Raw genomic sequence first — 20,365 nt, 5'->3', positions numbered from 1 at the left:
TGAATCTTTTTCTGTAGTCACCGCTGTGATTAAATTAAATCTTCAATTACAAGAATCCTGAAAAATGCGAAACCCCATACACGTCTCTACTACTCTTTCTTCGTGTTTTATTTAACCATAATTAGTGCCAAGCATAATTGATCATCTTCCGTGCTATCATGAAGTATCTATATTATACAGTGGTCAACGTCTCATCTCCCACTAAAGCATTGCTAGTACTAGATGAGGAAGGGAAACTTTACTACGCGTCCCTTGGATCAAACTCAGATCTTTTACGCAAGATTTTAGTGAAAGATTTTCAACCTATCAAGACCCATAAGTTGAAATCTTTGTCTACCATAGGCAAAAGCGATCAAATACAGCTGACAATTGCCAAGTATATTGATATTTATAATGATCCATACCTGACAAATGATGTTATACCCATAGAAATTATATTTGGAACGCTGCTACAGAGGAAGGTATGGGATAAATTATTAACCATTCCTCTTGGAAAAACTATGAATTATTCCAGTTTGGCAGAATCTTTGAATATACCTAAATCAAGAAGGTAGTTGGAAATTGTTGTGGTGCCAATAAAATTGCATTGGTTATTCCATGTCATAGAGTGCTTTCCAAGGATGGAAAGATAACAGGTTATAGATGGGGAAATTCTATAAAAGAGTTTCTATTGAGGCACGAATTGAAACTGAATTATACAAATATTGTTAGGAGCTGAGAGAGAAATATAACTTTATTACACTATTTATTTAATACATAGACGTTATTTAGGCTCTAACGCGTTGCAATTGATCAACACAATCGACAACACTCTTCTTCAATGGAACATATTCAAAACCTAAAATTTCTTTGGTCGTAGAGTAGTTCAATTGTTGCAATTGTTTAATTTCTTCAACATCAGTTCCCTTTTCACCTTTGAAAGTGTTCAAATTTGGGTATTTGTCCGCTAATATGTCATATATAGATTGCGAAGTAAATCTAGATGATGATAAAATTAATCTTCTGCCAACGGCTTGCTTGCTAGTTAATGCAACAATATGGGCTCTGGCGGCGTCTCTGACATCAATGAAACTTCCAACATGGTGTTGTAATTCAGAATCTGGATTCAGATACACGATTTGTTCCAAGACTTGGGATGATTGATTCAAAACAGGTGAAATTAAGGAATCGTCAATTTGTGGACCAAAAGTATAACTTGGTAAAACAGTAACTAATTCATAGTTTGGGTTTTCCCTCTTGACAAAATCCCATGCCAACTTTTCGGCTAATGGTTTGGAACCTAAATAGGCCAAAACTGGGTGAACCTTTGAAGAATCGTAGGTAGCTTTACTCCAGACACTTTCATCAAGCGTAATATTCGGATTCTTGTCATCATTTTCCCTAGCAGCACAATCAGATGAAGTGATCACAACTCGGGAAATTTGAGGCGCGTTGGTTTGAATAGATTTCAAGACATTCTTAGTACCCTCAATAGCCGGGATCAAAGTATCTCTTTCAGGATCAGAAATATTCATTCTAAATGGAGATGCAATATGCAAGAATCCAGTTATTTCTGGATGTTGTTTCAAGACCGCATCGAATGCACCTGGAGTCGAGATATCAGGAATAATAACATAGCTGAAGTTGGAATTGTTTTTCAAGGCTTGAGACAATGATTGGCCTTTGGATTCTGATCTAACTGATCCGATCACTTTATAACCTTGGTCTAATAATTGTTGAACTGTGTGCAGAGCAATGAAACCAGTTGCTCCTGAGACGAAAACTGTTGACATTTTTTTGGATTGCTTGACGTTTTATGCTTTCAGACAGTTTGAAATTGAGAAATGGGATATAATCTTCTGTATTTATAGTCCAAGGGCCGTAGAGGGGATCGAAATGTGTTGGGGGAACTATTGTTTATTGAAAACGAAGCCCAATTGTGTCAGGGATCTAAATTCGGGTATATTTCCCAAATAGGAAATGTATCCCTAGCTGCAATTTTTTTCGGGAAAATTAGTTGCAATGTCTATTATTATAAAACTATACACTTAGCTACTGCCCGTAATTATTATAGTAATTTTTGACTTGTTCAAAACGCAAAGAATTCAAAGTGGGTTCCTTAGCACATTTTTCTTGTTCACAATTTTCGAAATTTTGTAAAAATTCATCGAAATTGATGGAGTCATCTCTCATACTATTCATTGTTTCCATCTCCAAATTTTGGTTAATTTTCGACTTAAGGATTGATTTGTTTGGAAGCTTGGTTTTGCCATTCCTTAAAGAACCTGCCATTATTTCTGTATTGCTTCTTCTCAAGCCAAACTTTTTAGGTAATGATAATGATCTTTCCATCATCTCCTTTTTAGAACGGAATCGAGGGAATGTAAGACTTTTTGAAAGACTACTGAATGAAATCCTTCTCCTTGGTTTGTTAACTGATGCGAATCGTCTTATCCCAGGGTATTTTTTATCAACAATTTCTGAGAATCTGGAGTTATTGGTGGAAATAAGTGGAGAGTCATGATATATTATCATATCGGCATTATTTTCAAACTTGATATTTGTACTTTCGTACATGCTCGACTCCTCTGAATTCAGCCCAAATATGGATATATCAATTGGTGGCTGAGCTTCCTCTCCTTGTTGTGCTGGCTTTGGTGGCGGGGGCGAAAAATATTTGGGAGACAATTGCAGCTTCTTGGAACTAGAAGGTGAACCAGTATTTAATGGGATTTTTAATGTCGTAGTTGTTAAATAGCTTCCAGTGTCTTTGAATTTTCTGGTTTTGAACATCCCAAAAATTCTTTCCATAAGTGATAATTCTTTGTATGATTCCATAATGGATCCTGACACCGTATCATCAAATTCTTCTTCTTCGGAATCTTCATTTTCTTCTTCTTCAAGATACATAGTAGATGGTCCACGATGCAGACGATCATGAAAATCCCCGGCTTTCACAGTTGGTTCCAGATCATACCGCTTGATGGGCTGTGGTTGTTGGATAATATTCCCTTCCAAGATTGAACTAGAAGATATAAAATCGTTATCAAAATCTAAACTTAATGATTCAAAATCAATATTGAAGGACCCTAAAGAACTCAAATCAAACATCAGGGCAGCGTGACATGGTCTATCGTACACCTCCAAACTCAAATTATTTGCAATTTCGGGATTTAAATCTTTTGCCATCAGATGAGGTAGGTCCGGGTGTGATTGATGGTGATCAGTACTAAAAAGGGAGGTTTCATTTGCTTGGCTTGACGTTGGTGAAAATGGTGTATTTGTAAATGTGGAATAGGAAGTTGAATTTGATTTTGTTTCAAAAATATTGCGAATATTGTAAAAAGGTTTCTTGTATTGGGTCCAAGGAGTTTCTGGGGGAGCTGTACTTTCTTGAGAAATTAATTTAATAGATATCATTCCTTTTATGGCTTTAATTAACAAGCATCCGACTTAGATGATGTGAGATAGATGGCAAAAAATAGTTAGTAATCCAATTAGAATAAACCACAAATCGAAATTGAGAAAAAAGAAAATGGCTGCAAAAAATTGGGAACAGGTTTTTTTATTATTTTGATCTTAGCATGCAACAACATGAAACCAGTTAAAGCGAAATCTAATACTTAGCATAGCGTACTATCCCAACTGGAGAAGCCTCGTTTTAATAGTATTCTGCATTCATAAGTTTTAGTTTTCAAGTTAAACTCATCGAAAACGTAAACTTTTGCAGTCCAAAAATTCTGCAGTCCAAAAATAACAAAGATCTTCGCGCGGCGCATATAAATTTCCTAAACTGGAAATGGTAGCTTGCACGACCCACCATTTTTTAAATCAAAATCTTCACTGCGCTTCATTACCTTGTACCTTATAATAGAGAATACAACGAGTGCAAACTATCACCAACCATGTTTTATATCACTGATGATTTGAAATTGGTGATATTAGACTATCACAACTACAACAGGTCGATATCATTTGATCATACAACCTTTAGTACTTGGAGTTATTTTCATTCCATAATCCTGGATATATCATTACCAACTATTGAAAGCATCATCAAGTCTGAAGAAGAGATCAGAAGCAAACTGAGGGTTTCAGTCAATTATCAAACACTATTAGAATATGTCTTGAAATTATATACGCCCCTGGTAGATTTAAATTGTGTGCTTGATTTAGTAACCAATTTTATTGCAATGTTTCATCCCAAACTTCCTATTGTAGATCAAGCTAAATTAGTCGAGGATATTGAACATCTAGGTAATCATTATCAGAGCTCCATCCCCAATGACGGCAGTAATTCACTAGTCTCACAATTTCAACGAATATATTTGACTATAAATAAGTACTCACCCAATAACGTGTTTTATTTGGATGAAATTAATTTATCAATACCATCTACAAACGACCTTATTTCGATTAGTTTACTGGGAAACTTATCTGCCACTGAGATTTTAGATCCATTCGTAGTTTCCAGTATCCCGACATCGCAGCTCAACTACTTCCCGAATGGATTATTTAACCCCTATCACTTGTACATATACCTTTTACGAATTAATTTCCATTTTCATTTACAGAATAGAAAGATTATACTTATCCTTCAAAATAATTGTCGATTAATAGATTTTCAATTCTCAAATATCGAGATATTCTATGTCGATTCCAAAGTAGATAAGTACTTAGATAAACTTTATCTAAAGCTCCCAGATGGCTTTGGATTGAATGATTATGTAACCTATAGATTATCGCAATCAATTCAAAATATTGATAGAGTAGGTGTGATACCGGTTTTATTATACAACTATCACATACTTATGAAATCCCTTGTTGACGATCCAACATTACAACATTTTCATCAATTAAACATCATGAAATCAGGATTCTTGAGGAACTCATTAGATTGCAAATCATATAATCCAAGAATTGTCCCAAAAGGTTTCAAGTTCTCTTTGGACGGGATAGAACATAAAAGTGTTATAATGGATTATAATTATGGTATTATGGATTTATATGACATAATTCATAAGTTATCGAATTTCGTAATTCCAAACCCAATTTCTTTTGATTTTGCAAAAGTTAATAAATTCTTTATGTCAGATCTTTTGCCAATGCTATCGGATTCAGGAAAGTCAGATTTGTATTTTAAATTCATGCTACTATATAATGATATTAAACAAGAAAATCAGCCTTCAATGGATCCGCCAGGTATTATAGAAAAACTTACGCCACCACAGATTGAAATTGCTTCAGAAAATCGTGAATTGTTTAGGCAAACATACCTTATAAATCAAGAAATTTCCGGTGATAGACATATTGACAGGTCAAACTTCCTATCAACATTGTATGAAGAAACTGTCACGTTCCGTAATGATATTCTCAGCAATGGAGCTGACAGCAATGTCGAGAAACGGGTCTCAGATTCCCATATAAATTCAGAGATGTCTAATGGATTGGAGTCTCAAAAATCAACATCTTCGGAGATGACACAATTTTCTCACACGACCATAAGGCTCCCCAAAGATACAGCAACAGTGGCAATGCTCGAGTCTAACAAACCATCTGTGCCAATTGAAAACCAGCCACAAATACCTAACTCTAAGAGGAAACTTTCTACAGAATTAGAGTGTCCTGTCACTATCAAGAAATCGAAGATTATTGAATCATTCAGCGAAGCAGACTTAGAATTTATTGGACCAGAGGATGAAGACGAGGAAGAGGGGTCAGCAACGGCCGAAACTACGGAGGACTCATTTGCAATTCAAACTATTAGAACGAAATATATCCCCTCTTCTTCAAATTCAACCAGTGCAAATGGGACCAAGATCGATAACACTTCCATGCTTAGTAATGGCAATCATGATGGTTTTGTGGGAAGTATTTTCGATGGTGAGAGCTTCTCAAAGCTGAAGGCTGATTCAACACATGCTTTGAACGATCAAATCGAAGGAAAGGAAACCGGACCAGCAGTACAACGTAAGGCTGTTAATAGTTCACCAATAGTAGAGCAAATGGAGAAGCTGGAAATAGCTGCGAACGTTGGCCAATTAGATGCGGATAAGAATGAAGTGGGACTGATCCAAGAAGAAGAAATCGAGTCTCTGGTGGATGAGGGAGAGGAACAAAACATTTCGCCAACTGAACTGGAAGAATATGAAGAATCAGAATCAGGATCAGAATCAGATTCAGAAGAGGAAGAGTCAGTAGATGAAGAGAACAAGCAACAAACTGAGGGTGACAAAATCATCGAGTCAAATGTAGAGGAAGAAACAGAAGAAAAAGAGAAGGCTGCTGCAGAAAATGGTATCCCAGAGAAGTCCAGAAATGATGTGTCAATTGGAGGAATAATCAAGAAAGTGCACGAAGAAAGGGACGATGATGTCGATGGGGCGGTCGTTGAAAAGAAAGACAAAGAATTAGTCAAAGGGGAATCCACAGTGGAAGCCAACGAAACATCCGAATCAGAAGAATCAGGAGAGGGATCCGAAGATGAATCTAATGAAGAATCTGGAGAAGGGTCCGGAGAAGAAGAAGAGTCGGATTCTGAAGATCTGGAAGAGGAATCGTTGGAAGCATCCAAAGAACAAAATGGGAATTTGCCCATATCCATGTGTATCTCAGAAGCAGTAGATGCAATGGAAATGGACGAGGAAATCCACAATGAAAACGAAGTGGAACTGGCAGAAATGGATATAGACGAATCATCATCAGAAGAGGTGTCAGATGAAAGTGAATCCGAATCAGAAGAAGAAAGAAATACTCAAAAACTAGTGGAAGTCCTTGTCGGTTCTAAGAGACCCCTTGTTGCAAATATTCAAGAGATTAATACTTGTGGCATTACAGTAGCCAATACAAAAGATTCTAATAGTGAACCAAGCTCTGATGAAGAAGAGGACGAAAGCTCTGAACGCTCTGGTGATGAGGAAATGTCAGATAGTAGCACAGGGGCAAAGTCTGGAGATGATGATGATGATGAAGAAGAAGAAGAAGAAGAAGAAATAAATAAAACTCCAGTTTTAGTCGCGCCGATTATCCAAAATAGACTGGGCAGTGAACTTCCAAGTATTATTAAGCTGAATCAAAACCCACTTTTATCCAAGAGTAATCGATCCCAATCGGTTACTCCTCCATCAAGTGCAATTTCTTCCACGACCCCACTCAATCGGAAACCGATAGCATCATTGATGGACCTCAAACAACCAACCACTACCATCGAAACGAAATCGACACCAATGAAATCTTCCAGCCCTTCTAAGTCGAAAATATTCAGAATGTCAAATGATTCCGACAGCAGCAGTAGTAGCGAAAGTGAGAGTGAAAGTGAAAGCGAAAGTGAGAGTGGAAGTGAAAGCGAGAGTGAGAGTGGAAATGAAGAGAACAAAAGTGTGGCCGATAGCGGGGAAATAAAGGTTACTTCGGCTGCAGTTGTTTCGGGCAAAACGTCAAATTCTGACAAAATTGATTCCCGAAATAGCGATGAAGATAGCGATAGTGGAAGTGGAAGTGGAAGTGGAAGTGGAAGTGGAAGTGGAAGTGGAAGTGGAAGTGGAAGTGATAGTGATACAGATAGCGATAGTGGAAGTGGAAGTGGAAGTGGAAATGATAGTGATAGTGAGAATGATAGTTCCAGTTCTTCGGAAGTAGACGACGTGGCATCAAAGAAGGAAATCAACGTAAGTGGCGCAAGTGCCAACCAAATTAAACCTGATAATAGCATTGACCCAAATACTGCGAACATCAACAACAATGGCCTTGACAGTGGCAGCGAAGGGGACAGTGAGAGCGAGGGCGAGAGTGGCAGTGACAGTGATAGTGATAGTGATAGTGGCAGCGACACCGGATCAGGCGAAGAAGAAGACGCAGAAGAGGTTGCTAACCTCAAAACAACGACCCAAGAATATCAGAGCAAATCGAGTGGAAATGGTAAAGTCAATCAGCAAATTACTACTGAAATGAGTAAAAATGAAACAGATAGCGAGCTGGATAAAGATATGAGTGATGCCAGTGACAGTGAGAGTTCATCCGATGAAGAAGATCAAGAGTTGGTAACTGAAGAGAAAACAAATAGGGCCGACAAAGAAAGCGTTGTAGGAACAAACGGTGCAACTGACAGCGATGGTAGTAGTAGTGAAAGTAGTGGTGATAGTGCTAGTGACAGTTCATCAGAAGAAGATGAAATGCCGATTTCTCAAAGAGTGAGACATGATCTGTTTACTGGATCTCAGGAAACAAAGTCCCGGCAAAATATGAGAATAATTAACCACAAGAAGAAACAAAATACAGATGGTAATCTCGATACTTCAGAAAGTGATCATCTGTCAAGTGAAGAAGCCGATTCCGATGATTCCATTGGTTTTTAATAAAAGTAAGTCATTTATTTATAGTTCGTATTTATATATTCTTTAAAGTTTAATAGATAAAAGCAATATCTTGATTCCGAATTCTACCGAAGTCCGAGAGAAGAATTATTTTTTTGTTCAATTTGCGTCCCGCCAATTAATTTTAAAATTAAAAACAAAAAAAAAGAAACCAAAAAAAAAAATTTTCATTTTTTATATAAAGGGTTATTGATATCCTTTTTGTTCACACGATTGTTACACATTTGTTAATAAAGAAAAAGAGAAAAGATCACTAAGAGACAAGATGAAGCTCTTTGAATCAGATCATTACTTTAATTATCCATGGGAACAAGTAACAGCCGCTAATTGGCAAAAGTATCCCAATGAATTATCAACTCATGTCATTTCAGTAGATATCTTACTGAGATCAATAGACCCAAAAACTCAAGTTCTTCGGTCAGAGAGATTAATCGGTTGCAAACAATCAATACCAAGTTGGTTACAATTTATAGTTGGTGGAGCCAGTGTCAGTTATGTTCGAGAGGTTAGTGAAGTTGATTTAGTGAATAAAACATTGGTTATGAAATCATCCAATTTGACGATGAATCATTTATTATTGGTGAATGAAACTGTTGTATATAAGCCAGATCCTGAATTGCCTACACAAGGAACTTTATTTAAACAAAGCGCCGAAATCACGGCATTTGCTTCCATTAGTAGATTATGTGATAAGATTGAAGATTGGTCAGTTGAAAGATTTGGTCAAAATGCAAAAATTGGTAAACAGGCATTTGAAGGTGTTTTGCAAGTATTAAATGAAAAATGGCAAGAGAATGGAGTTTTTGAAACTAAGAATAATGTTGTTTCTGAAGTTCAAAGATTAATGCAATAGAGAATTTCAATTTGATGGTTTGTGGTTAAGAAGAGCTCGTTCATTCCGAAAATTCCATTTCATACCATACCATATCATAAAAAAAACATTACATGGCGAGGCTTGTCTATACAGAATGAGTCTTGTCTTCTGCATACCATCTCCTTTTTAGTTTAGGGAGTGGCCAAAAAAAAAAAAGAGTTTGAATAGAGTGCTACATGTATATATCTTTCTTGGAAGGGACGGGGAATGAATATTACCGAGAATATTGACTTGTGGTTTGTTTGTTTGTTTTTGTTTAGCTACGTTAAAAATTTGGTTTCCCTTTTATTTCATGTTTATTATTAGATTCTTATTGGTGGTGTTATTAGTTATGTTCATTTCGCTTGTATATAAAGAATTTGAAAATTATTTATTAATATTTATTTTTTCACATGCATTTTTAAATTTACTGTAGATCTTTCTCTAATTTGGTAAAATGTCTTGCGCATCTTGAAATATTGCGCTTTTGAAATTTTGTGTTGCAAAAACAAAAATGGATTTCAATTTAGGGAATGGTTGCAAGTTGAGGTAATCTGATACAACGCCATGAGTTAGCACGAAGTCCAGTTGAAATATTCCCGTTAGAGGAGAATAAGTAGTTGTCAAAGTAGAAATTACAGAATTTGTATTGATTTCTGGAAGTATTTGCATCATTTACAAGGGTGATTGAAGGAAAGAGAGCATTCTGAATTCATAAACAGGAAGTCATTGATTTGTTTCTACATACAGAATATCATTATTTAACTAAATATCTTAATCCTCTTCTTCACCATTTTTCTCTTCATCATTTTTATCATTTCCATCATTATCATTATCTTTCAGAACCTTTTCATCATTCTCATTCTCTTCCCTAACATTCCATTGACATGATAAATCCCATCTTGATCCTTTCGCATTGATACTCACATACTTTATGAATTTCAAAACAGAACTATCTCTAAGCATCAATGTCAATACATTAAATCTACAGGGACCACCATATAACAAGCTATCGGCACTTCCTGCCTTATAAATCGCTGGATCGTCATCATCATCCTCCTCCTCTTCGACTTCTTTTTCCGCTTTCTCTGGGGCGTCCTCTTCTTCATCCTCATCCTTTGTAGTAGTAGTAGTTTCCACACAAAGTTCATATCCTCCTACATCTTTCCAATTTTTAGGATTGGCAGCCGATGGAGTTATATTAAGGGTTGCTTCCAATAATACATTCTCATCTTTTGGTGTAAGTGTAACATCATTAGGTATAGTAGTTCCCAAAGTAAAATCGATCCCGGGTCTAAAACGACGAATAAGGATTTGATCTGAAGTTGTGACAAATGAAGTTAAAGTTTTCAACCATTTTTTAAAACTCATTGATTTGAATAAATTAGCAATTTCAACAAGTTTAGCATCAACTTCATTTGAAGTTGGAACTTGGGAGAAGTTTGGATATTCTTGTGGACCAATGTTATTACGAAATTCAATAGCCGATTGAGTGATGGGGAAAGAACTAGTTCCATCAATATACATAAATCTATGTTTATGAGGTGGGATTGCACATTTCCAAGGGTGGGCAATATCGGTTGATTTTGTAGGTGATGGTGAATTTAATTCAAAATCACGAATAATGGTTGAAAGAACATCCGAATATTTAGGTTGTAAGAAATCTGAAAGTTCTATAATTGATTCGTTTAAAAACAATCTTCTTAATTGAAATAAATTTGGAGTTGAAAGATATTTAACATTGATATATTTAGAAAGATATTCAATATCTTGTTGAAATAAGGTTGTTGAAGGGGTTGTCAAAGATTTGATTTCTTCTTGAGGGAATTGTAATCTAATTGGTTTTGGGAAATCAAATTCTTGCAATTGCTTTGATTGTAATTGTTGTAATGTTGATTTTGCTTCAGTTTCTTGTTGTTCACCTTCAATATAACCATCTTCACCTTTTTGAGGAATATGAAACCAACCTTGAATAGATAATCTTTGCTTATCTTCTCTTACTTCTTCTACATCATGAAATGATAAACCTGGTTGAACGTTAAAAAACGCAATTTGATTAAATTGAGGTACTAATTTTGCATGATGATCAGTATGAGGTACATTTGGGACAATACTTGGATATAATCTTAAACCACCACCATATTGTTCTTTCCAAATTCTATCAGGATCGGGTAAATATAAGATAAAACTAACTCTACGAGATCCAATTACATCATCATGAGTTAATAAATGACAACCTTTTGTATAAGTATTAATTGACATATCAGTTTTTGATCCACTAAGTTTACCACAACCAGTAACAGTTGATATGACATCACGAAATTCTTGAGAATAAATTGCATTTCTTAATTGGAATAAATAAGGTAATCTACTTAAATCATCCCAATCTAAACCTGATAAATTAGCTAAATCACCTGATTGAAAGACTTTATAAATATCAGTTTCTTTTTCAGTGAAATGAATTTGAGAAAGAATCTCTTTACGTACTTGACGTAAAAGATCATCATTCATAAGTTCTTTTATAGTACCCCATTGATAAGGTTTACTTTGTTTTATTTCAAGTGATAAATCTTGTTGAAATTTATTAGTCCATAATTTAGGTTGAAAACAAGATTCTGGAGTTTCAAAACTAGATGGAGCAGGAGTAGTTGATTGTTGTCTTTTGGAAGGTTTAGTCTCTTTGTCTAACGATCTCTTTGTCATTGTAACGAAGATAGTTATACCTTTAATTTGTAAGCTCCAAAAACAAAGAAAGTTGGAAAGCTATGAGATGATTGAAAATTAATTTTTTTTTTAATGAGAAAGAAAGAACGAGAGAAGTGAGCTTACTGAAAAATTATCCTGCATATAATCAGCATAAGGATTGATTGAAGAAATATTTTATTGCCTGATTTATTTTAAATAGATTTATTCATTACCTGCACCTTTATTGATTTGTCATATTAATATACATAAGTATTGTAAATTAAGAAATGATGTAAATTTGTAGTATAAATAACAAACCGTTATAATTTATTGTTAAAAATAGAATTGTTAAATAAATATTTATTCATAAATTAGCCCAGTCCATTTTTTTTACGATGACTCAATTTCATATTCTGATTTATTTTAAGTTAATTTCTACTTGTGTACTTGTATTATTAGTATATTGTAAAGTAGGCTTTCAATCTTAGAATAATTATATGATCCCTTCTTGATACAGAATCTCCTACTACTACCAATCAACCAACTACTTACTAATTATAATTAAGACAAATCTTCAATTATATTACACTAAACATTTTCACCGGTACCGGTTTCTTTCTTTTTCCGGGTTTGACTCATTTTTTTTTTTTATTCCGATAGTAATATAACCATTTAAAACAGAAAAAAAAAAATTTCACTATCATATATTTCTTGTTCTTCTTCTTCTCTCTTTCTTTCTTTAGTAAGATTTAAAAGAAAAGTGTTTAGATCATGTCATCAGCATCATCTGTTCCATCTACTCCTGCATCAATAAGATCATACAATTCAGTATTGGATTTCCAATCTAATAGATGGATAATCCAAAAATTCGGTGGTACTTCTGTTGGTAAATTCCCCGAGAAAATTGTTGATAAAATCATTAAAGAATATTCAAAGACAACTAGATTAGCAGTAGTATGTTCTGCTATATCATCTAATACAAAAAGTGAAGGAACAACTTCTAGATTATTACGAGCTGCTGAATTAGCTTCAAGTAATGAAGATTATGCCAATATCCTTCAATTGATTGAACAAGATCATATTAAAATGATTGATTTAAAAATCCAATCATCTGAAATAAAACAAAAACTTGTAAATGATATGAAATATGAAATTAAACATGCTGGTGAACTTTTACATGCTTGTCAAATTATTGGAGAAATTAGTCCAAGATCATTAGATACAATCATGTCAGTTGGAGAAAAATTATCATGTTTATTTATGGCAGCATTAATGAAAGATCAAGGATTAAATTCAATCTATTTAGATTTATCTCATCTTATCCCATTAGATTATAATTTTAAAAATGGATTTGATGAAACTTTTTATAAATTCTTATCAAATGAACTTGGGAAAAAAATCTCGGCTTTAGATTCCGATGTAATTCCAGTTCTTACTGGATATTTTGGTATAGTCCCAGGTGGATTACTTAATGGTATTGGAAGAGGTTATACTGATCTTTGCGCTGCTTTGGCAGCAGTAGGTATTCAAGCTGATGAACTTCAAATTTGGAAAGAAGTTGATGGAATCTTTACTGCCGATCCAAGAAAAGTTCCAAATGCAAGATTATTAGATAGTGTTACTCCTGAAGAAGCTGCAGAATTGACTTATTATGGAAGTGAAGTTATTCATCCATTTACAATGGAACAAGTTATTAAAGCTAAAATTCCAATTAGAATAAAAAATGTTGATAATCCAACTGGTAAAGGAACGATTATTTATCCTGACAATTTGGGTAGACGTGGTGAAGCTACTCCACCGCATCCACCAGTAGCTTTTGAAACTTTATCAAGTTCTTATATTATAAGTCATAAAAAGAAATCAGCTACTGCAATTACCGCAAAACAAGATATTGTTGTAATAAATATTCATTCCAATAAAAAAGCCCTTAGTCATGGTTTCTTAGCTCATATTTTCACCACCCTTGATAATTACAAACTTGTGGTTGATCTTATTTCTACTTCAGAAGTTCATGTTTCAATGGCACTTTCCATCCAATCAGAACAAGAATATCAACTTAAAAATGCATTGACTGAATTAAGAAAAATGGGTAGTGTTGATATTACTAGAAAAATGACCATTATTTCTTTAGTTGGTAAACAAATGGTAAATTTCATTGGAATTGCAGGAAATATGTTCAAAATCCTTGCTGATGAAAAGATAAATATTGAAATGATTAGTCAGGGTGCAAATGAAATTAATATATCCGCAGTTATTAATGAAAAGGATACATTAAGGGCATTGAGAAGTATTCATGCAAAATTGTTAGAAGGAAATTATGAAGAAGAAGGAGCTATAGACGTTAGATTGGAATTATTGAGAATGGGAGCATAAAGCACCAATACGCTTTTAATAGAAAGATAAATATATAAATTATATAAATATTAAACAAGTATTTAAAAACACATAGACAATATTAAAAATAGAAATTGAAACAAAAACTTACAAGTCGAAATCACCCGATTCAGGACCACTAGTATCTTTATTAGAAATTTTAGCATTCTCTTCAATTAATGATTCAAATTCACCAACCATACCTCCCAATAATTCACTTGCTAATTTATGATATGCCAATTGGGCTTTAATCAATTCTAAAAATTCATGTAATGGTTTTGCATTTTCCAATACATTTTGCATGATATTAATTGCATCCTCAACAGTGTTTGCAAATTCATCTTCTGCATTCTCCATGACAACACGAAATTGAGGTTCCTTGGCTGGATTAGTACAATTTCCAAGATTTACTCTTGCCAAATCATAATCGATTCTTTTTTGTTCAACTTTTCTTTGAATATTATTTGATTGAGAAATTAATGATCGAAGGGTAGTTGTTAATGGTAAATTAAATTTAGTTTTAATTAATTGATCTTGTCCAATTCTTGCATTGGCAATCTTATTAATATTGGTAGAATATATTTCTAATCCTTTTCTTAAAACATCATCATTATTACTTCCATCTACTTCCCCTAAAATTTTGGGATCAGTGGCACGTGATAACGCATGATAGAAAGTCTTTGGTGGTCTATATTCTCCAGCATGTGGATCTACCAAAGCTGCTTGAGCTTCTTTAGTTGAAGTAGCCTTGGTTAACGCCTCAACTCTATCAGTTATACCTTTACCCCAATCCCCCAATGATTCTTGTAAATTCAGAGGATAATCATAAGTTTCAGTTTCATAGGAATTAGTGATCTTCAAGACTTTCTTATACAATCCTTCGAGCATATTACATTTATCTGCCAAAGCAGTATATTCAGCTGGAAGTTGGGAGATATCTTCAGAATTGACCTTACCAATTCTTTCTTGAACCAAACGAGTGGTCCGGTGAGCCAATGGGAGAACTTCAGTATTGAATTCAGTCAGAATTTTATCAGTCAACGATTTGAATTCTTTAGTGAAATTATTAAAGTTGAATGACATGATTGATGGGAAAATTGTCGGGTGATGAATTTGGTTAAGTTTCTTTAATTGATTGAGTAAAATTTAAGGAGAGTGGTTAGGCGAAGGAGGTTTTTGGAAGAGAGCCCCGTTGGGTTTTTTTTTTTGCCTTTGACAAAAGGTAAATGTCGCCAATCTGTCAGAAAAATAAAACAGTTATTAACGACATTGGTAAAATCAAACTACTAAAACTTGTTTCGATCCTGCCATAGGAAAGAAGTTTCTGATTTATTTTAATATATAATGTGGGTAATTTGTACTTCCGTTCTAGTGTGATGGGAGTATGCATATTGAATTCATTGAAAATATCCTTCTAATGCACAACAGATCTTGTGTGAGGGCATGTCGAGCGTTAACCATGTTCGGGAGCCCAGCCCTCTTCTCGTGGAGGTGTTGTATTTACCGGTTTTTCAGTTGGTATAACTGTCACAGGTTTGACTAGTTGTGACAATAACTTATAGCTAAAAATACTAAGGATCTTGTGTCCCCTTTATGTTGATTATTAACTTTAAGTACTGGTTGTATTATCGATCTTATCTGATAGCTTCTTGAGCTACTCTGCAATAAGGATCAATAAGAATTTTATAGTTATGCGAGTTGTCACACAAAAACAATAATATATATTTTTTTTTTTTTTTACAAACTAGACATGTATTGAAATATATACTGTACAAAAAAGGTTATATACAATACCTTCAAAATAGCCTAACAAAAAATCGTACCGAAAATTTTAAAAGAAGTTGAGGTCTCGTAGTCGAGAAGACCAATAACGGGCTTCATCCTCCGTAAGTAACCGTGGTTCCGAGGAGCCAAACCGTCGCAAACGCCAAAGACCATAAACTAGCTTGATATAAGTATTGAAGAGTTTGTACTCTCTCAGCAAACACTTCGCATTATAAATAATATTGGGAAGTTCCAAATCAAGCGAACAGTGAAACATGTCACATACTAACCGCCAGATCATAGAACTCACCGGGCAATGGAAAAAAATATGCTCAACAGACTCCTGAACTTGGTGTAAACAGAAACAACAACCAGACCAACATTCGTAAGTGAGAGTCGTAGTACCAGCTGTAATATACATATTGTTGAAATACCCAATATGAAACAACCAAACAAAGGAAACCAGTTGAGGAGATTCACGACGAATTTCAATAATATAATATTATAAAATAAACACTAGTTAACTAAAAGAAAGTAATATAAAAACTATAAAAAATAAGTCTCAAACAATTCTCGTAAATATATTCTTGAAATTCTCAATTACGTCACATGACCTAAAATAGTTCTAAGAAACAACAGAGGAACCGTGCACATCCCCAATAAGGGCTCTGAACGTAAGCTACTGGTACATATCCAATCCAGTTTTATATAAGGTACGAAATTTCCAATAAAGTTTCTTACTCCCACATAGTTTCAGTCAGAAATTTGCTTAGACTTTTCCACTAGCACGTTACATTGTGAAAGTTTACACTTTGAGAAGGAACCGAGCGTATAACGGAGAATCTCAGTACTGTGGGTTATTGCACATTATTCTCTCAGATAGATGGGGTTACAAGCAATACTTTATAATAATACATCCCATGTCAATTCCATAAACCAACCAGGGCCACTAAATCACATTCTAACTATCTCGCAAAGCCTTATTGTAAATATGAACAGCGCAACAGCAACCTTTCTTACAGAATGCTTTTCCATCCCTCTTTTGATATGATTTGCATCCTTTTTTCTTTCTGTCCCACAATGTATTCTTGATATAACACCTATTTTAACTACTTGCCTTCATATTTTTTGAAACCTTGTATTGTCTAAGTATTACTTCAGGTTTTCTAAAAGAAAATCCATGGATAAGGGGGGCAGGGGGGCAGGGGAGGGGGCGTTGTATTTTTTGTAAAAAAAAAAAACCGACAGTTATGGACGTGGGAAGTTTAGAACCTTATGCATGGCGGCAAAAATTATCCACTTCTACATGATTTGTATCCATCAATTGAACTTGGTTACATTATTGGAATAAACATGACAACATTAGAAATGGAAGTCTTAGACTTTTTCCCATGAAGTTAACCATTGCATGTGCCTGGTTTCATCTAGCATTTCATCATCCAACAAACTTTGAGCTACAGTTTTCACCAAGGAAGAGTATCCTAAGGATATGGCAAATTCAACATACGATCACATTTCCAACACATGGCTTGGTACGTAAAGAATCTTTTAAGACAAAATTATCATCAAGTTACTTCATAGTTTTGGGTCAATTATTCACTAAAATTTACCATTAAACTTAATTCGAACCTTGGGTTTTTATGAGGTTCATCGCTTCAAATTATTCTAATGGTTTGTCAAAACATTCACTCTCTGAATTTTCTATAAATAATCTTATAAATCCCCCCTTTGTAGAGTCTATCCATAATTTCTATCAAGTTTAATAACATCAACTATATTCATTAAAGCACTAAAAAAATAAAAACCGTTATTACACAAACACATATCTAAAAAATAAAAAATATGCAACTCACGTTATTACTGGTACTTTTTTCGCTTACTATTTTCAGACATTGTTTGGGGTTGATTGAAGTTAATGAACCAACTTATGTATATGGTATCCAGCTTTCAAGCGAGGAATATATAATTAGCGAGAATGCATTCATCAGTTTTCAAATGGTTGCCACTATACATTCAGAACTTGCTGCCGATGTAACAAATCATGGTGGATTTTTTGTTACAGTAACGTCAAATTCATTCAATTATGGTGCGATAGTTGGATATTTACCATTTCTTTGGCTTGAATTTACAGACGGTTCGTTTATCAACACTGGTGTTGTACTGTTCGACTCATTACAAACAAGCACATCTGCAAGTTTTAGCATTGCCCTAAAAAACTTTTCAAACAGCGGATCCATATTCTTTGCCCTGGACGGGCGGACGGGTACTCCAACCCAAGCAATAGAGGCCGCCAATTGGAAGAATACTGGTTTAATAAAATTTATTCAACGAGTCCGTGGATCTGGATATGTCCTGCTCAATTATGGCACAGTAATGACTCAGGAAGGGGCTATATATATCCAAAACCAAAGCTATGTACAAGAAGCCGGAATTGTCGGGGGTGGATGTTTTATTCTTCAGGGCGACTCACTACTACATCTCACGTCCAGCATAGCCGATTTCGATCAAACAATTGTTATGGATGGAACATCTGCACTGGTGATAGCTGATCTAAATGGCTTTGGTAGAAAGGGAAATATACCTTATAAAGTTGTCGGGTTTGGGAATGGAAATAAGATTGGTGTAAATCTTGGCCTTTTATCCAACTATTATAGTTATGATCCAAACACTGGTTATTTGAAATTAACAAGCACTGCTTTCGATCAAATTTATTATGATATTGGTAAGGGTTACCAACAGGCCAATTTTCAAAAGGCAGGGACCGCTGGAGTGTCCAATAATGCTGTTGCATACATGGGACCCATTCCCGAGGAATCAAACCAAATAACTTGTATTGCTGACGAAGAACTTCCTGAAGACCCCGGAGCTACCCCAAGGTTAGTGACAACTACTGTATCGGATTCACAAACTACTCAAACGTTAGAAATATTATACACTACTCAACTGGGTTCATGGACTGAGATCACCCGAACGTTACTCTCAACTAGTTATACTACTACGTATCTCAATACCCAGGGAGAAACCAAGACAGGAAGAGTGGAAATTGATGATGCAAACAGTATCTCTACCACAAGTCCATTTGAATCTACTGCTTATACGACCACCTATGTAAATGAAGATGGTGAAACTAAGACTGGCGTAGTAGAGGTTGTTACAACTGATGATGGTCTTTGGATGACAACCACTAATTTTAATTACGACGAGCCTCATGCTTCCACTGATGATGACGAAGAGGAAACAAACGATCAAAATATCACAAGTTCGGACGAGGATGCTGATGCCACGACTGAAGCCGGAGCCATAGATTCCGACATTACTGATTTGAAAGACACTGAATCATGTACTGGAACTGACGACATTGTAACCATGGAAGAGGGTGATACTACAGCCATTGATTTCGAAACTATGGAAACCGAATTCACTGATTTGACGGAAGACGAATCATCTGCTGGAACTGACAACATTCGAACCATGGAAGATGATGATAATGCAACTGCTGATGCAGGAACCATGGAATCTGAATTCGCTGATTTGAAGGAAGACGAATCATCTGCTGGAACTGACAACATTGGAACCATGGAAGATGATGATAATGCAACCGCTTATGCCGGAACCATGGAATCTGAAGTCACTGAATTGAAAGACGCAGAGTCATCTGTTGGGGCTGCCGAAATTGAAACCGGGGAAGACGATGATAATATACCCATTGAAGTCGAAACCACAAAAACTGAACGCAGCGAATTGACAAGCGCAGAATCATCTAGAGGATCTGAAATTGTTACTACTGATGAAAATGAGAGCTCTAAAACTACCATTTTTGACTTCGAAGCGACAGCTTACACCACTAAATATATTGACGGCGATGGTTCTACCAAGATGGGCGTTGTTGTCGTTACAACTGATGAGAACCAGAGATGGTTAACTACGACACTGAACTTGCATCAAATCGTGTACACCACTACGTATATCGATGAAGAAGGTAACACAAAGACTGGAATTGTTGTGATTTCCACTGATGAAAATGAGAGTTGGTACAGTACTACCCTGGAGTTCAAACCGACATCTTATACCACTACATATACTGATGCAGATGGTTCCACTAAGATGGGGGTTGTTGTTGTTAATACGGATGATAGCGCAAACTGGTACACTACCGTCCTTGATGACAGTATGGACACGACCACTTATGTTAATGAAGATGGTGATACAAAGACAGGCTTGGTGATTGTTACAACAGATGACGATGAGAACTGGTACACAACGACTCTGAACTTTGAAGCAAGGTCTTATACCACTACATATACTGATGAAGATGGTTCCACTAAGATGGGCGTTGTTG

At 35.2% G+C, this 20,365-nt stretch overlaps 8 protein-coding genes and 1 pseudogene across 9 annotated transcripts; 5 read left to right on the top strand and 4 right to left on the bottom strand. All coding sequences in view use genetic code 12, as the record gives it.

Annotated features, from left to right (window-relative positions):
- Nucleotides 1–158: 158 nt before the first annotated feature.
- On the top strand, nt 159–554 carry J8A68_002812 (methylated-DNA--protein-cysteine methyltransferase; the record flags this gene model as incomplete). The annotated part of the gene is made up of 1 exon (XM_049406601.1): nt 159–554. The coding sequence occupies one exon, from the start codon at nt 159–161 to the stop codon at nt 552–554; it is 396 nt and encodes a 131-aa protein (XP_049263895.1).
- A 213-nt stretch (nt 555–767) lies between these two features.
- On the bottom strand, nt 768–1,772 carry J8A68_002811 (SDR family oxidoreductase; the record flags this gene model as incomplete). Its single annotated transcript, XM_049406600.1, has 1 exon — nt 768–1,772. One exon carries the CDS (start codon nt 1,770–1,772, stop codon nt 768–770), a length of 1,005 nt encoding a protein of 334 aa, XP_049263894.1.
- A 259-nt stretch (nt 1,773–2,031) lies between these two features.
- J8A68_002810 (uncharacterized protein) lies at nt 2,032–3,399 on the bottom strand (the record flags this gene model as incomplete). Its single annotated transcript, XM_049406599.1, has 1 exon — nt 2,032–3,399. The coding sequence occupies one exon, from the start codon at nt 3,397–3,399 to the stop codon at nt 2,032–2,034; it is 1,368 nt and encodes a 455-aa protein (XP_049263893.1).
- Nucleotides 3,400–3,884: 485 nt separating this feature from the next.
- J8A68_002809 (uncharacterized protein) lies at nt 3,885–8,333 on the top strand (the record flags this gene model as incomplete). The annotated part of the gene is made up of 1 exon (XM_049406598.1): nt 3,885–8,333. The coding sequence occupies one exon, from the start codon at nt 3,885–3,887 to the stop codon at nt 8,331–8,333; it is 4,449 nt and encodes a 1,482-aa protein (XP_049263892.1).
- A 283-nt stretch (nt 8,334–8,616) lies between these two features.
- On the top strand, nt 8,617–9,204 carry J8A68_002808 (uncharacterized protein; the record flags this gene model as incomplete). The annotated part of the gene is made up of 1 exon (XM_049406597.1): nt 8,617–9,204. The coding sequence occupies one exon, from the start codon at nt 8,617–8,619 to the stop codon at nt 9,202–9,204; it is 588 nt and encodes a 195-aa protein (XP_049263891.1).
- A 774-nt stretch (nt 9,205–9,978) lies between these two features.
- On the bottom strand, nt 9,979–11,907 carry OFD1 (oxidative DNA demethylase; the record flags this gene model as incomplete). The annotated part of the gene is made up of 1 exon (XM_049406596.1): nt 9,979–11,907. The coding sequence occupies one exon, from the start codon at nt 11,905–11,907 to the stop codon at nt 9,979–9,981; it is 1,929 nt and encodes a 642-aa protein (XP_049263890.1).
- Nucleotides 11,908–12,660: 753 nt separating this feature from the next.
- HOM3 (aspartate kinase) lies at nt 12,661–14,262 on the top strand (the record flags this gene model as incomplete). Its single annotated transcript, XM_049406595.1, has 1 exon — nt 12,661–14,262. One exon carries the CDS (start codon nt 12,661–12,663, stop codon nt 14,260–14,262), a length of 1,602 nt encoding a protein of 533 aa, XP_049263889.1.
- A 108-nt stretch (nt 14,263–14,370) lies between these two features.
- GVP36 (Gvp36p) lies at nt 14,371–15,345 on the bottom strand (the record flags this gene model as incomplete). Its single annotated transcript, XM_049406593.1, has 1 exon — nt 14,371–15,345. One exon carries the CDS (start codon nt 15,343–15,345, stop codon nt 14,371–14,373), a length of 975 nt encoding a protein of 324 aa, XP_049263888.1.
- A 2,205-nt stretch (nt 15,346–17,550) lies between these two features.
- On the top strand, nt 17,551–20,365 carry J8A68_002804 (annotated as a pseudogene). The gene is made up of 2 exons: nt 17,551–17,558; nt 17,916–20,365. Coding segments are annotated over exons 1-2 (2,458 nt in total).

This window comes from Hemisphaericaspora subhashii (assembly GCF_019202705.1).
Source record: "Hemisphaericaspora subhashii strain CBS 10753 chromosome Unknown scaffold110, whole genome shotgun sequence".
NCBI classification, from domain to species: domain Eukaryota; kingdom Fungi; phylum Ascomycota; class Pichiomycetes; order Serinales; family Debaryomycetaceae; genus Hemisphaericaspora; species Hemisphaericaspora subhashii.
This window is presented reverse-complemented; position numbering and strand designations above follow the sequence as displayed.